The sequence below is a fragment of the Martes martes genome, assembly GCF_963455335.1.
Source record: "Martes martes genome assembly, chromosome: 16".
Classification (NCBI taxonomy): domain Eukaryota; kingdom Metazoa; phylum Chordata; class Mammalia; order Carnivora; family Mustelidae; genus Martes; species Martes martes.
This window is the reverse complement of record NC_137904.1, coordinates 64433449-64449159: the sequence shown is the minus strand read 5'-3', so window position 1 is coordinate 64449159 and position 15711 is coordinate 64433449. Positions and strand designations below refer to the sequence as shown.

General features: G+C 66.5%; 2 protein-coding genes across 12 annotated transcripts in view; one reads left to right on the top strand and one right to left on the bottom strand.

Moving 5' to 3' along the window:
* Positions 1-6007, top strand: part of CSNK1D (casein kinase 1 delta) — a 33016-nt gene extending 27009 nt beyond the window's left edge. For 4 of the 7 annotated variants that reach the window (XM_080825509.1, XM_080825512.1, XM_080825510.1 and 1 more), the window contains one exon: positions 226-2337. In XM_080825509.1, the coding sequence (XP_080681635.1) occupies positions 226-276 (51 nt within the window). In that variant the 3' untranslated portion in view covers positions 277-2337. Of the gene's footprint in view, positions 1-225; positions 2338-4838; positions 4993-5953 lie in introns of those variants that run through there. The other 3 variants (XM_080825508.1, XM_080825511.1, XM_080825513.1) reach the window with 1 other exon arrangement.
* SLC16A3 (solute carrier family 16 member 3) lies at positions 5138-15171 on the bottom strand. Of its 5 annotated transcripts, none has more exons than XM_080825502.1 (5): positions 15088-15171; positions 8395-8642; positions 7834-7977; positions 6788-7546; positions 5138-6150 (listed from the first exon to the last, which is right to left on the bottom strand). In XM_080825502.1, exons 2-5 carry the CDS (start codon positions 8615-8617, stop codon positions 5894-5896), a joined length of 1383 nt encoding a protein of 460 aa, XP_080681628.1. In that variant the 5' UTR covers positions 8618-8642; positions 15088-15171; the 3' UTR covers positions 5138-5893. The 5 variants fall into 5 exon arrangements, with proteins under 5 accessions (XP_080681628.1, XP_080681626.1, XP_080681627.1 ...); XM_080825500.1 differs by lacking the exon at positions 15088-15171 and adding an exon at positions 9602-9874; XM_080825501.1 differs by lacking the exon at positions 15088-15171 and adding an exon at positions 8739-8805.
* Between the last annotated feature and the right edge of the window lie 540 nt (positions 15172-15711).

Here is a 15711-nt window from a genome sequence, read left to right as displayed (position 1 = left end):
TGCATGCCTCTTCCTCCTTCCCCATCTTCCTGTCACTCGTTCTGCTGAGCACATGTCCTGGCCGCACAGGGGCCATCCACCGTGGCTGGGGCGTGGGCGTCTAGCGTAGGGCTGGGCAGCGTCTGTGTCCCCTCGCCGTCACTGGTGTTTCGTGCCCAAGCCTGACTGACCGGCCCCGTGCCTTGGGCCTCATGCTGACCTTCTCCTGTGCTTTGGCTCCGACAGATTCCCGGTCGGGTGGCTTCCGGTGGTCTTCAGTCTGTGGTGCACCGATGAGAACGCTCCTTTGTGCTGTGAAGGGCAGACAATGCATGGCTGATCTACTCTGTTACAATGGCTTTACTAGTGACACGCCCCCCGGTCTAGAACCGAAATGTTAACACCGGGAGCTCTCCAGGCCGCCCACCCAGCGTCGCCCGTGGGGGAAACAAAACACAAACTAAACCGGACAGACTCCAAAGCGCTGCCGTCGCAGGGGCTGCACCGAGGGCCCCCCACGTGGACTCGGTTGTCGCGGGCTGGGAAGAAAAGCAGAGTGTGAGAGACACTTGCAGAGAGAACCAAACTCCCGCTCCAGAGCCTTTCGGTTCCCCTCCAGTGGCGGTGCGCCCTGCTCCCCGACGAGCCTCCTGTAGCCACCGATCTTCTACTTGGTTAAGACAGTTTTGTATCATTTTGCTAAAAATTACTGGCTTAAATCTGTGTAAAGAAATCCGTCTTTTTATTGTTTCTTTCTCGTCTGTTTTTGCGGTCTTAAAGCCGATGTTGACTCTAACGAGCCCTGGAACAAAGGCTGGAGTGGAGGTTCTGTGCAGGGCAGAGCGAGTCAGGGAGCAGAGCGCGCGCGGGCGCCCGTCCTCTGCTTTGTGGTCCCTTTGCCGTGTGGCCCACTGTGGAGAGGGGTTTTCTCACCAGAAGTGCTGTCCGTGTAGACGTGTGTGTAAGTGCCGTGTGTGCGTCTGTGTGTGTCGTGTGCTGTGTGTCCTGTGGCCTCATTACGCTGGTTTTGGCTGTCACCGTCCCTTCCCCACCTACACCGGAACGCCTGCGCGATGCGGTCCTGTGAGTGCCCTGGACGCACGAGAACGAAGCCGAGCACGGAAGACCTCGGAGGCCAAGGCTTTTTGCATGGGCGTTGCTGGTCCCTCAGGAGAGGATTTCAAACCGAGAGACATCGGCCCCTCCTCTGGGTCACATGTGGTTATTTTGGTGGTGGTGGTGCCTCAGTGTCTTTGAATTTGGGACGTTCTCTAAACTGACTGTAAATGTGATCGGTGTAGATTGGCCCTCGATGTGTGTTAACGTCTGTGTGCTCAGAACCAAGGGTGCGGCCGTCGCGCTGGGCCAGGCGTGACCACGGCAGCCTCGGCCGGAGGGGATCCACCCTGAAGTGCCAAGAAGCCGGCGACTCGACCTGGTCACCCAGGAGGGTGCAGTGTCGCACGCTTCCTTCCACGACCTTCGTTGGGACGGAGCGGACCCCACAGGGGTCAGGCAGCAGGGCGGGGCTGAGTCTTGCAAGAAGGACGCTGGCGCTCCTGGTGGTTTTCCTGGTCGCTCCGTCATTCCGTAGCGGGCAGCGGCCCAGGCGGTGGTGGCAGCCAGTAGCCGGGAGCCCCCGTTGTGGGAAACCAGGTGCAATAATCGGTGTTCGTGGGCACATCCACCCCTCCTCCTGCCACCCCGCTGCAGGCTGTTCTGGAGACGGGGGCGCTCGCAGCAAGGGAGGGGCCTAGAGCGTCCACGTCTGTTTTCCCGCTTTCGGCCCCCTTGGGCCCGTAGCACGGGAGCGTGGGTCCCAGGGACGCCCTGATGGGTGTGCGCTGATGGCACAGAGCATGGCTCCTGGCTGCTTTGTGAGTACCGAGCGGGCTACTCTGTGTTGCAGGGTGCGGGGACTTGGCCGAGTGGGGCTGTGTTTCTGGGAGTACGGCGCAAGCCGGGCCGGGTCAGGGTGAGGTGGGGGCTGTCGTGACCCAGTACCCTCTCGGGAGGTGGGAGGCGGCCCTGCCCCTCTGGGCAAGTTGTTAGCAGCCGCAGCTGCCGCTGGAGTGCCAGAGACCGCCGCGGGCAGCCTGCCCTCGCTCCGCGTCAGAGCTTTGACCTCAAATGGCTGGATTGGGTTTGAGAGGTGGGCGCAGAGCCTGGGCCCTCAGCGGTGCGGCCGTCCGTCCGTCCGTCCGTGCACACTTGCTGCCCTCCTGCTGCAGGAAATGTAGTTGCAACGTCTGTATCAACCTGTGTACTGGTGGCCGGTCTCTGACTTGGCACGTTTGTGTGATCACTGCATTTATGTGCTTAACCACCGTGTAAATAATAAACCCGTGATGACTTTTACCTTCCCCCCCCGCCCTGCGCTGCTCTTTATTTCCTGTCCAGGAGGGGTCAGTGTGTGTAGGTTAACCGGGTGAAAACTCATCTGCAAAGGGGCGTTCCTGTCTGTCCTCCTGTGGTCCGGCAGTGCTGTCTGGACAGGCCGGTCGGCTGCAGGCCGCAGGGATGGGCTGCCCCTGCCTGAGCTCCCAGAGCGGACACGCGTGCAGGCCGTCCCCAAGTGCCAGTCCCTTCTCCCCTGGCTTAACCCATGGAGCAGGCGCCTGAGCTCCTTGGGCCTCGGTGCAGCCCGGAAGGAAGTCTCCCGCCTGCCTCGAGACTTCTGGGGAGCGAGCAGCGCTCTGCTGCCGCGGAAGGCGTGCATGGTTCCTGCGAGGCGGCTCCTGGGGCCCCTGCCTGACCAAGGGGCTCAGGCCTGTCGGCCCCGATCCCTGAGGAGGCCGGCGCACGTGCCCTGTGCCTGGGGCTCCCCGGTGTCGCCCGCCCATCCTTGCCCCCACCCCCAGCTCCGTGGCTTCTGGGTGGGTCCATCCCTCTCCCGCTTGAGCTGTTGGAGCCCCAAGGAGCCCCAGCTGAACGACAAAGCGGGGCCGCCCTATGTGCTCTGACCTCCCTGCACCTGGGGGTGTCCTGGAGGGTGTGGGCCCTGAGTCCTTGCCCCTTGCTCAGGCCCTCCCCTTCCTGCCACTGGCTGAGCCCAGTGGGCTCTGAGGTTCTGGAATCGGGCTGGGCTTTTCCTTGGCCGTCAGCGCTTCTCACTTGGCTCCCAGCGTTGAGAAGGCAACACCCGGACTCCTTGCTGCTCACCCCAGCCGCCAACCCTTGCGCCCAGCCAAAGGGCCAGAGGCACGAGCCCCAAGCTGCCCCCCCCTGTTCTGCCGGGAGGGGGTTGCAGGCAGGACAGGGACCACTGCACCGACTTCTGCCCAGGGCCTGCCTGTCCTGTTCCTTGGTCCCTTGTGCTGGGAGATGCATCCTGGCTGCCCCCCATCTTCCTGACCCAGGGCCCAACCCTGGGGCTGGATGGCGGGCTCCGCGCTCAGCTGTATGTGCCATCCGGGCCGCCTCCGGCTCCCCCACCCCCGCCCAGAGGGCTGTTGGGAAGCCCTTGTGGAAACTCCTACACCCCGTTTTTTTTGTCCTGCTCCCACCTGTGTCTGGCAGGGCCTGCGGAAGCAATGCTCTCCGTGCTGCTGCACCCGCACAGGTGTGCTTGAGGTCCTAGGGGAGTGTCCACCGGGCTCTGCGTTCTCAAGGCCATGGTTTGGACACTGGCAAGGGCTGCACAGCCCTTCACAACCCTCACTAGTGGGCCCCTGCAGGTTCTGGGCAACTGCCCCCCAAAATATCATTGGCAGATCCCCCAGGCACCCCCGGTTTGGAGCCCACATGCGTGTGCCAGGGTCTTCGCACAGGCTCCTCCAAGTGTGTGTATGTGGCAGGTGCCCCCAGGTCTGACCAGGCTACGGCCAGCAGCCCAGGGTGGCTTGGGGTGATGTGTGCCAGGCGGGCGGACCCGCTGAGGGGGGCGCAGCACAGGCATCTGCATTGGTCCACAGGACGGGCTTTAAGGGTGCTGGCCGTGAGCCTCTGGCAGTGACGGAGGGTGAGGGGTAGCCCCATCCATGGCCCCCCGAGCACTGGCTGGTCTAGACTCCTGTGGGGGAGGAGGCCTCAGCCTTCGGTAGCCACGGCTTTCTGAGGACAGCAAACTTCCTCCTAAAGTAGGCCCAGCTGGAAACCAAAACCTAGGCAGACACGACCGCCTGCTCGCCCGTGGGCCTTGAACCCCCGCCTCCGGTCTGCGGCGGAGGCGTTGTTGATACTGTGGTGGGCAGGGGCCCTTGGGGCCACCTAGCATGTCCATGGAGGTGCCAACTAAGGGACAGACGGGCCCGGGTTCCTGAGGCCAAGGGAGGGTGGCAGAACTCCCACCCTGGAGCACACGCCGGCTTACGTGGACCCCAGCCCCCAGCCCGCTGTGCGTCCTGCCTCAGTGGGAGCGACGCTGACCTGCTGATCATCTCAGGACTGCTTGATGTTAAGTGTCCCCAGACTGGGCCAGGCCTTTGCACACAGGCACGAGACAGGCGAGGACGCACGCTTCTGTCGCTCCTGGCCGGCAGCAGGGAAGCGAGGAGGGTGAGGGTCAGGGACACGGCAGCGCGAGGTCCGGGAAGCCCGGAGCGGCTCCGCACCACCAGCAGCAGCCGAGTGGAGCCCGTACGGCAGCGAAGGGCCCCTGTGCGGCTCTGCCTCGACCCCCGCAGCTGCTGGCACCCCCACAGCCCGGGCCCCGGCACAGGGGCCAGGCAGACCAGGCAGGGCTTGGTGGGGAGCGGGGCGTGCCCAAGGCCCCCGGGGCTGCGGGCCGGCGGCGCCGGCAGGTGCCTGATCCTCCGCACAGCTTGATGGGCAGGCGCAGGACGGGGAGCAGCAGGCCCCTCGGGGGCGGCCTCTCCGGGTGGGACAGGACGTGAGCTTTCGCTTGCTTTTCATTGCAGAGGAGCAGGGACGTGGCATCTCTCCGGCTGCACGCGGCCCGCCAGGGTGCCCGCTGCCGTCCCCAGCGCCCGCGACGCACCACCTACTGAGGCGGCCCCAGCGGCCTCTGACCGGGCTCCCAGCCACACAGGCCACCACTGGCCACGAGGGCAGGTGGGTGTGAGGTACCCGGGGCGAGGCCGAGCAGGGCTGGACAAGGAGGACGGGAGCAGATGCCCGCGCTGGGCGCTCTAGGGCCACGACCCGCCAGCCGAGGGGTGAATAAACGCAAGGCAGGACGATCATTTTCTTTAAACGCATGCACAGTGAACGAGAACCACACGTATGTCTCAGCTTAAGTGCACACGCCTCGTACGGGCTGCCGGGCACGGCTGCACGCCTGCAGCACGAACCCCCTCCTTGCCACCCATCGGGGCCCTGCGTGGACGTTCTGAGCTGTCTGGGCTCCAGCAGGGCAGGGTTCAGAACCAGCAGCGCTTAGAAACGTGACCCGCCTGGCCGGGGCCAGAGCCACTCTGTAAAAACCACCAGGTGGTTGAGAAAATGAACTTGGAGAGAACGGTCAGACCCCTACCCCACGTAGAACAACATCCCACTCCTTGAAAAGGTTCCTTCCAAAGTGGCTCCTCCCACACACGGGTTTATTTCAGACCCTCAGAGGCGCAGGAAGGGAGTTTTGTCCCCCAGGCACCCCGCAAGGGGCAGGCTGGGCACAGCCAGGAACGTGAGGAGGTCCCCTCCCGAGATGGTGCCACTCCGCCGGCTCTCCCCAGCCCCGCCCTCTGATGCCTGCCATGTTGTCTCTGAAGCGTGGGTTTCTAGGTCCCTGAGCTCAGCAGTGGGCACCAGGCAGCTCCGGGGTCAGCAGGCTCGGGTCCCCCGTGCAGACGGCTCGTGACCTCGCGGTTCAGCTTCACCGCAGCGTGGAATGACGCGGTTCCCCGCCCACCACCTCCCCGGAGAAACACAGGCGGCCAAGCTAGTCCTGACTGTGAAATAAACATGAGCGTTGACGTCTCTGTCCGGCTCCATCACCCCCGCTGGCCTCCTGGGCTCAGACGCTCGTTTCTGGCGTGTGAACGACCTCCCCGTTTTTCTCGGGCTCTGCTTTCAGGAAGTGCTCCACCTCCCGGGAGTCCACCCTCACGTCCGCGGGGGGCTTGCGGCGCTCCTCCTCCTCCACGGCCGCCTCGGGCCTCTTCCTAATGCAGAAGAAGTTGCCCAGCACCAGCACGAGGGAGGAGGCCAACACCTCGGCCCCCGCCAGGACAAACACGTACTGGTAGACGTGCGTCGCATCCAGGAGCTTGCCTGCAAAGGGGTGACAGCGTCAGGCCGGGCTGAAGGTCACCCCCACAGTCACCGGCTACCTGTGCACCACTGTGCTGTTGGGGACAGCCCAGGGGCACCCTGTCCCAGCCTCCCCGCCCCCCAAGGTAGCACAGACCAGGAGGCTTTGGATCCGAGCGGGTGCAAGAGGCAGAGTCTCTGGTGAGTGACCTGGCCACACTGCCTGTCGCTGGAGGCCTTGTCACCTGTGGCCCTCATAGGAACCGCCTAGGGCCCCAGAAGGGCCCCAGGACAACGAGGCACAGCCCTGGCGCTCGCGGGGTCCCACGGGTGGCGGCCTACAGAGTCCGCCCGAGAGACCCAGGCCAGACTGCCCGCCTAGCCCATGCCCCAGGATTTTCGCAGCCTTCACAAAGAAAAGCAAAAGCTCAACGTAACCAAAGCCGACCCCAGCTTCGGCTCTGGGCTGGCCCCGGGGCAGGGGCACCGCCCTCAGGATTCCCCTACATGCCAGCCTCTGGCCCGGGAGGTGGGCATGGCCAGTGTTTGCTCCTGACACCTGCTGGCCACCTGGGTGGGGTCCCTGCAGCGAAGAGCCCTCCCGTGGCGGGCTCCCCTCCCCAGGCAGGCTCGCTCACGCCTGCGTCCCAGCACTCACCTCCCGACGGGGGCCCAATGAGCACGGCGATGGCCTCCAGCAGCAGCACGAGGCCGATGGCACTGGAGAACTTCTGGGTGCCCACGATAGCCATGAGCACCTCGAACTGCAGGGCTCCCACCATGCCATAGGAGATGCCGAAAAAGATGCAGAAGACCACCAGGCCTCCGTAGTCGCTGGCTGTGGACCCCGTGAGGTCCGTGAAGCCATTGAAGAACATGGAGAAGCTGAAGAGGTAGACGGAGTAGGGCCGCACCTTCTTAAGGCCTGTGATGAAGCCGGCAGTGGGCCGGGCGAAGATATCGATGAAGCCCAGCACGGTGAGCAGGAAGGCGGCCTGGGTGTCGGGCACACCCAGGTCCTTGGCGTAGCTCACCACAAACACGGGGGGCACGAAGAGCCCCAGCACCATGATGGAGGCGGCCACGGCGTAGATGACGAAGCCGCGGTCCCGGAAGACACTCAGGTCCAGCAGCCGGTGCGGTGGCCGCTGGGGCGCGGGTCCCGACGCTGGCCCGGGCGCCTGCAGGGGCCTCATGAGCGCGGCGCACACGCAGCAGTTGAGGAGGAGGCCGCCCAGGATGAGGAAGCCGCCCCGCCAGCCGTAGCGGTCCTGCAGCAGCTGGCCCAGCGGAGACAGGGCGCACAGGAACACGGGGCTGCCTGCGGCCGCCAGCCCATTGGCCATGGGACGCCGCTTGTTGAAGTAGCGGTTGAGCATGATGAGCGACGGCTGGAAGTTGAGCGCCAAACCCAGGCCTGCGGGAGGGGCAGGTGGCAGAGGCGTCACACCAGCCCATCCAGGCCCTCGTCCCTGCAGCTCTGGGTGGGCATCTCCGGGCGTCCACTGACACGCCAGCAGAGACTGCTGGGGAACGGGGGACAGACCGGCGCCAGGCCTGGGGGGCCGTCCACAGCTGCCCGCTCCTGAGAGGCCCTGCTGTGGGCACGCCGCCCCAGCACCCCCACTGCCCGAGCCGTTGCCCCCCGCCTCGGAGGGCCCAGCGGGCCACAGCCTGTCCCGCTCCCGGACGGGCCCCACTCACCAGTAATCACCCCAGTGGTGAGGTAGAGTTGGATGATGCTTCTGCAGAAGGACGCAGCCACCATTCCCAGGGACGCCAGGAGGCCCCCCGTGAGCATGACGGGCCGGCAGCCAAAGCGGTTCACGCACACGCTGCACAGTGGGCCTGTGGGGGGTGGGGACACCGGGCTGGGCCCAGTCTCTCCACACTCACCGAGAGACCTGGCCTGGTGCTGAGGCCGGGAACGGTCCCTCCCTCCCCCGACACCCCCCGCCCCGGCTCAGCGGACACTCCAGGCGCCCGGGGTATAGGTCACGCTCACACACCTTCCTGAGCAAAGCGCAGTTCACAGCGAAATGTTCTGGACAGACTTGACGTGTGCCCAGTGTGGCCGTGTGGGGAGCCACGGCTTTCGGGCAGAAGCCTCTCCAGGGTTCCCCTGCAGTCGCCCCGGAACCTGGGCCGCAGACACCAGGTGCCCCTGCCAGTCCCCCCACCGTTCCTGCTGGTGCGTGAGGCTCTTAACCAGAGCGGCCCTTAGTGAACCCCAGAGGCGACCACTGGGCAGCAGCGGCCCCTTACCTGTCCCGTACAGCATGGCCAGCAGGATGGAGGAGATCCAGGCCGTGTCGCTGTAGCCAATCCCAAACTCACGCATGAGCTCCTTGAAGAAGACACTGACCGCCTTGGGGAAGGCGTAGGAGAAGCCCGTGATGACGAAGCAGCCGAAAAGAACCGCCCAGCCCCAGCCTCCGTCCGGGGCCTTGATGCCCGTGGGGCCCTCGTCAACCACGGCGCCACCCATGGCCAGGAGGGCAGGTTGTGCGTCCCTGAGGAAGGAAGTGAAGCAGACTCCGTCGTCCAGCCTCAGCCACGGCAGGGTCCCGAGGCCCGAGCCTCCTGACAGCCCCACCTCTGGCCCTCACCTGCGTCTGGCCCCTCTGGGCGGCCCGGCAGCCCTTCCTCCCTCCCCCACCCAGGCCTGGCCTGCTCCCACCCACCCGGCTCTAAAGGGCAGTGGCTTTTTTGGGCTCGGCACAGTCTCAGGTTACCTCCCGAGGAGGACAGACCCCAGCAGGGACACGAGACCAGCCGTGTGGGGGAACAGGCTGCACTTTCCGCCGCCTGTGGGTGGGTCCTGTGAGAAGGGGGCCTGGGGCCCCACCTGGGGTGGTGTCCCTTGAGACCTAAGCTAGCTGTGGTCAGCTGTGCTCTCCCACCCCCAGGGGAGCAGGTCTGTCCTCTGTCGCACCTCCCCTCCCGGGGTGAGAGCCTGAGAAGGGCGAAGACTCACACGGGCTTGACTGTGCCGGAGTCGGGGGCAGCTGGCCGGGGCCTGCAGACTGTCGGGGAGCAGACAGTCCTCACACAGAGGATCCCCCCCCACCCCGTGCCCTCTGACCAGCAAAGGAGGGCCCCTTGCTGAGCCGGTGCCGACTCCTCCCACCCAGTTGTCCACACTCCACAGATCAAGGAAGGGGAGATCCCAAGGTGGGCGGCAGAGCTGAACGAAGGGGTAGCCTTCCACGCAGCCCGCTGGAGCAAACCATTCCGGCCCCCAGACCTTTAAGGCGGGGAGAGGGCTGCCTGTACCCAGTGTCGGCCCGAAACCCCACAGCAGCCCTGGGCGCGCTTCCTTCCCCAAGCCACAGCTTAGCCCCGCTGAGGCACAATCACTTAAAATGTTCGGACCAGACGTCCAGCTGGAGACCCTAGCCTCCCCTCTTCATCCCTCACCTCCATCTGATCCTAGTGCCAGAAATCCCCTGATCCCAGAGACGAGCCTCACCTGACAGAGGCTGTTCCCAGAAGAGTGCCTCCCCGGTGCAGGTACGGGAAGGGAGGGCAGCCCCGGGGCCTGGGCCTGTGGCTCCAGCCCACTCTGCGGCCTGCTGCAGCCTGGCGGCCCCCGCCAGCGGTGTGCAGAAGACCAGCTCTGGGGGAAGGGAGTCCTGATGGGGAGCACTTGCCAGTGCTGTGGTGTGAACACTCCGCCCCCACGGATGTCCAGGAACGTCCCAACCAGGAGACTGAACAGCCCCGGTGTCAGCCACCTGGCTCCACCCCCTGTCCCCTTTCCAGCAATATCCTTGACCTTGCAAAGCCCCCTGGGTGGCCCATTTTCTGTATGCAAGCTGGAGATGGAACGTGGCGCAGGACTTTGGAGTGAGTGCAGGGTGAGGGGACGGGGAGAAGTGATGCGGAAAGTAACCCCCCTCCCAGCCTCTACCCTGCCCCTGCCCCCAGCATCATGGCCACAGGAGCCTGGGCCAGGGGAGGTCCGGACTCCGATTCAGGGGTGTGTCATGTGTTAGGGGGTGTTTGCTGAAGACCTTCTGGGTGATTCCAAGCAGTTGTTGACGAGCACGACTGTTAGATGATGGACTTCCAGGAGCCAGCTGGCCGCCTGGCTGATGACGAGGCTGACACAGCCCACTGGAGCGGAACATGGCCCTGGCCCCCACCCTAGGCTGGGCCAGGCTTCAGGGCCATGGGCAGCGCTCCTGGGAAACCCAAGAGAACAACCTTTCCTCTCCCTTTGGCACCGCCCCCCGCCCCCGAGTGCTCAGAAGGCTCGTGGACCAGAGAGCAAGGTGCAGGGTGTTCCTGAGACCAAGGGCTCCCCAGCCCCTGGGGGGGGGGCGGCACCCAGGCCGAGGAAACCCCCGTCCTCCTGCAGATGTGTCCTCCTGCAGATGTGCGCATAGCCCTGTGACCTGGCCCCCAGGTGGCCCATTTCCACATCCTAGGCATACCTGGGACCTGGGACTGGAGTCTGCTTGGGAAGTCTGGGCTCACCCCTGGGTTCTGTCCTCCAGATCCCTGCCTGACTGCAGCCGTGTGCCTGACGCTGGGACGGGACATGAGCAAATGCTGTCCCGCAGCCAGAACACTCCGGTGGGGACACCAAGCTGCGGTATCCCTTCTCTTTGTTAGCGTCAAGCTTAAAAGGGCCGCAAAGTACAGGCAGCAGGGAAACTTTATAAAACCCCCAAACCCGTCTCAGGACTGCATCAGGGTGCGGTGACACTGTTTAGGGCAGAAAGCACAAACCCCAGACCCAGGGCAGAGGATGGGGCTGGTGGCTCTGGGGGCCCTGAAGGGCTAGGTGTCCCCACAATCCTGGCTTTTCTCGGGTTGTGGGTTTACAGGCGTTCACTGGTTTTTAAAAATAAACTAAATGGGCACGCAGAGGCCAAAGAGGAGAGTGTGTCTGTGTCTGAAGCCGGAAGTCAGCAGCAGCTCTTACCCATACCCCTGGGTCTCAGGAGAAGCCCCTCTGAGAGCCCCGCGGCTGCACCAGCCACAACCGGCACTCACCAGCACAACACGACCCCCAGCCTTTGCTGCCCCGTTCTCTGCTCATCTGCCCACCAGGCTGGACCCCCCACCCACCCCCAAGGCTCCCTTGGTCTTCAGGAGACAGATGCTGACCACCCATGGGACCCAGGGCATCCCCTGTGCTAGGACCCAGGAGGGCAAAGGGCAGGTGCTACAGCGTGGCTCAGGACCTACGTGGGCCACGGGAGACCCACGTGGGGAGCACGGTCATCACTCCCAGCCAGTCCTAGCGGCCCCAGAGGCTCTTCCCTTTCCTCCCAGCTAACCCCCCAGCCTGGGGTACCAGCCAGCTAAAACACTGCCCTCCCCGTTCGCCGGTTCCCCGTTCCCCACACAGGCTAGTCCCCCAAGTGAGGCTTCTCAGCAAGGAAAGGGAGTGGGTGGGACCTCGAGGTTTAGAGGGACTGTAGGGGGGCAGGGGAGGGGGAGTAGAGAAGGGGCTGGGATTTCCAAGAGGAAATGGCATTGTCAGCCCAGCTTGCCTTGGGGGAGGAAGGCCCGCAGAGGCCCAGACTGGCAACATTCCCAGGACAACCCAAGATGGGAGGAGTGGTCCCCTCGGACCGGGGGAGGCGGCACCAGCACATCTGTGGGTACACACCAGCCAGCTGGCCTTATGATGACATTTACCCTCCCAGGGAAGCATGCAAACCACGTCCCCAGCCCAGAAATAACCCGCCCTCTGGGCCTCAGAAAGCTGATCTCCCCTGTGGGGCGCGTATACCGGCTTCCGGGTCAGGTGAGGCTCTGGGAGCTGCCCCCCCCCACTTCCCAAAAAGGTCCCACCACCGCCCCAGGCGGCTGTAAGCTGAGCAGGGAAGGGTCCAAGGAGGAGCCAAGCATGGGGATCCCTTGGAATGCCCACACACGGCAGACCAGTCGAGGGGGCCGGGCCGGGGCCCTTGTGCTCTCCCAAATCAAGGGCGCCTGCCAGCTTCCCCCTCAGCGGTCCACTGGCTGGCTGAGTCCCAGCTGGGGTCAGGAGTCCAGGCCCCAGCCCCTGAGCCAGCCTGGCCTCCTGCCAACTTCACCCCAGGTTGTAGACCCACTGCCATCCCCAGTGCACCCTGGCATGCCCCCAGTAGACCCCCGTGCCTGACGTCCTTGGGTCCTTGGGTCTGTCAGGTGCCGGGGCACGCCATGTCCCCTGGGTTCGGTGAGGTGGCCTCCGACTCTAGAGCCTGGGGCCTATCCCAGGCGCCCTGTAGGTTCACCTTCTGAGGAGACTGGTCAGTTATTTAAGCAGATTTCCAGTCCTTGGAGACCAGCTCCAGGTGGGCCGGGCACGAAGGGGCAACTGCATTCCTTCCTGGCCTCCCCCTGCACGGGGAGGCCTGGGAGATCGGCCCCATTGTGGCTAGTGCTTGGCTCCATTTGAGCCCCAAGGGTCTCTGGAGCATGAGGGGTTGGTTGACGGATAGGAGTGCCACGCCTCCAGGGGGAGGGAGGGCCTCCCAGGCCCCCTTGCTTCTTTCCCCACTGCCTCTCGTGCAAACAGGTTAACAGCATATCCACATGCCTTTGGCCGCCCAGGGCTCACAAAGCACCACTGGTCAGCATGCTTGTCCCCTTCCCAGGGCCTGCGCAGGACCCCAGATGCTGCTCCCCCCACCCACTGAGTGCACAGCTGGGGCTGGAGGGAGGTGGGCCTCGGGCACTGCCCCAGGCATGATCCAGGCCTGTTACGCCCAGCCTGGGTCCTCCATTCCTCTTCCACTGACCACGAAGCCCCCCAGGGCATGCCTGGTGCCCTCAGATCTCGGGTGGGCTCACAAGAGGCCAGTGGGGCAAAAATGCTGGCTTCATGCGTCAGATTGGACACTGCACCAAGGCCAAGCCCTCTCCAACCCTGTTCCACCTGTGACAAGGAGGGGGCCGTGGGCCCTGTGGGTGGCCCTGTGGACAGCTGTGGGCTCACCCATCAGGGCACCCTCCTCTAGAAGGCTCAAAGGGGCCAGGGAGCAGTAGAGGCTGGAGCAGGCCCAAAGCAACCCCCTCCAGCCCTGGACCCTGCCCAGCCTGGCAGTACCTGGCCTGCCCATCACATGGCCACCTTGTCCCACTGCTGGACTGGCTGCAGCCGCCCCCCACCCTAAAGCCAGGGGGCCGGGGCCGTGGCCAGGGCGGGGTCCCTGCATCAGCCCCACTCGCCAGGAAGGGCCCTTCCCACCACCAGCCCGTCGGGCCTGGTGGGGCTGGGGCAGCGGAGACAGGGAGGGGTGTGGGAAGGGAGCAAGCTCCGCCCACCGGCCCGCTCGCCGGGCCGAGGGACGTGGGGGACGTGACCGCGCCGAGGGAGGAGCCGCCACCGTATTGCCTGGAGTAGGCGCCCTCCCCGTCTGTTACCGTACAGGGCGGCGCGCGGGCCGCTGGGGTCAGGGAGCCCCGGAACCGCCCTGGGCGCCGCCGAGCGCCGCCCGCCCAAAGAGATCCTGCGGCCCCGCCCAGGCCCGGACCGACCTCATTTTCCCTCCGCAGGGGCCCGGCCATGTGGAGGCAGCTCGGACCGAGACGGCCGGTCTGCAGGACGGCTGCCCCCACCCCGCCCATTTCACGGACGGCGCCTGAAGCCCGAAGGTCGGACTTGCCCGGACCGCCCGAGGCCTGATCCAGGGTGCCTCGGGTGGACTGGCCGCTCCGTGACGCGGCCGTCACCCCGCTGGACTCGCAACCTCGGAGTGGCACTGGCCCTTCTCCTTCACGCTGGCCGGGCCACCGCGGGGACCCACCCCGGAGCGAGTAGGGCCCAGCCCGGGGACAGCACAGTCCCCCTTGACACACACTCCCCGGCCACTCTCCTGGAGAGCCGAGCCCCTTCTGCGGCCGCGCCTCCACACTGAGGTCCCGGCTGGAGTCCGCCCGAGCCAGGTTGTCTCCCAGGTATCACGCCCTGCCCAAGGTCACACCAAGTCATTACAGAGCCTGCCCTGGGACCAGGCCTCCCACCGCCCGTCCCAGGCCCAGCCCACACCACAGGCCCCGGGGCAGGAAGGCTCTGCGCCTGCCCCAGCACTACCACCTGTGCCCTAACCTCCCGGCTTCGGAGCAACTCCTCAGCCCCACTGCCCACCCACAGAGGCCGGGTCCAGCCTCGATGGCACACTCGTCTCTGTCCCTCACACCCAGAGTGCACTTCCGGACGTGCAGCTCAGTGCCTCTGGGATAGAAAAGCACTCTGGCCTCTGGGCTACCTCTTTGTCCCTCAGCTGGATGCCAGGCACCCCCAGTGGCCATGACCTGACAGCTAACCTTCCACTCACAGCCCGCGGCCACTGCCCTGGGCCAGCATCGCCGAAGGTGTGCTGTGCACCCACTTTTCAGACAAGTAAACTGAGGCTCCGCCAGGTTTCCCACAGGCTAGGGGCCTGGCAGGAGAGGAGGGGTTGACTCGAACCAGGGCGTCCAGCCTGATTCAGAGGGAGCCCCCTCCCTCTCTGCCCCGGGCCTGCGCTGGGAGCCGTCGCCCGAGGGCGGGTGTGGGACGGCGAGTGTTTGGGCGCGGCGAGAAGCGGGAGGAGGTGAGGGAGACCGAGGCCCGCAGGCCAAGGCGCCAGGAGCGCCACGCCGGGAGCGCACGTGCACCCCGCGCCCTCGGGAGGGGCCCGGGCCGGCGGCCGCCCCACCAAACACCGCCCGCCGCGGAGACCGCGCTCTTCTCTCCGCGACGCGCTGGGCGGCCCCGCGCATCCGCCTCCCGGCCGGGGCCCAGCCCGAGGGCCGGGGCGCGCAGGGGCGCGCAGGGGCGCACGGGGCCCGGGGCCGAGGGCGCGGCGGGGGCGCGGCCGGCTCCCCGGAACCCCTCGGGGGGGTAGGGCCGCCGCGGGGTGGGGGGGCGCCGAGGCCGGGATGGGGAAGGGGCTGCGGGCGGGGGCGCGGGCTCCGGGGAGGGTCCGGGGCCCGCCCCGCCCCGCCGAGCACCCGCGCCGCGCCTACCTGCCGCCGCTCGGCCGCCGCGCGCCTCTGTCCGCCTGGCTGCCGGCCGCCGCGCGGGGGGACTCGGAGCTCCGGCCGCTCGCGCCGCACGTCCCCCGCGCGTCACCGCCGCCTGGCGCCGCCCCTGCCCGCCCCGCCCGGACCCCGCGCCGCGCGGGAGGGGCGCCCGGAGTCCCGACGGCGCCCGAGCTCCCGCCGCGCGGAGGGACCCCCGCCCCCGCCGCGCCGCGCCGGGCCGGGCCGTGGAGGGAGGTGCGCCCTCTCGTCCCGCCGCGCCCCGGGCCGGCCCCCGGGTCTCGCCCCCCACCACCACCCCGGGCTGCACCCCCGACGCTGTGGGGCTCCCAGCTCCCGGCTCAGCTCGGGGGCGCTCAGGCCTCCCTCCCCAGGGCCCCCTGGAATCCCCGCCCCATCCAAGCCTCGGCTTCCTCCCAGGCTGGGCAGCGGGCGGGGGGGCCCCGCGCCCGGAGGGTTCGCGGACCAGGCAGGCGACCTCCCCGAACTTCCGTTTCCCCATGTGGCTCCGCGCCCCGCGAAGCCAGACAGAGCCGGTGCCCCCCCTGTCAGGCGCCCGGCACCCGACCACCGCCGTGGGGTGGACGCCAGTCCCGGGGCACCCCCCAT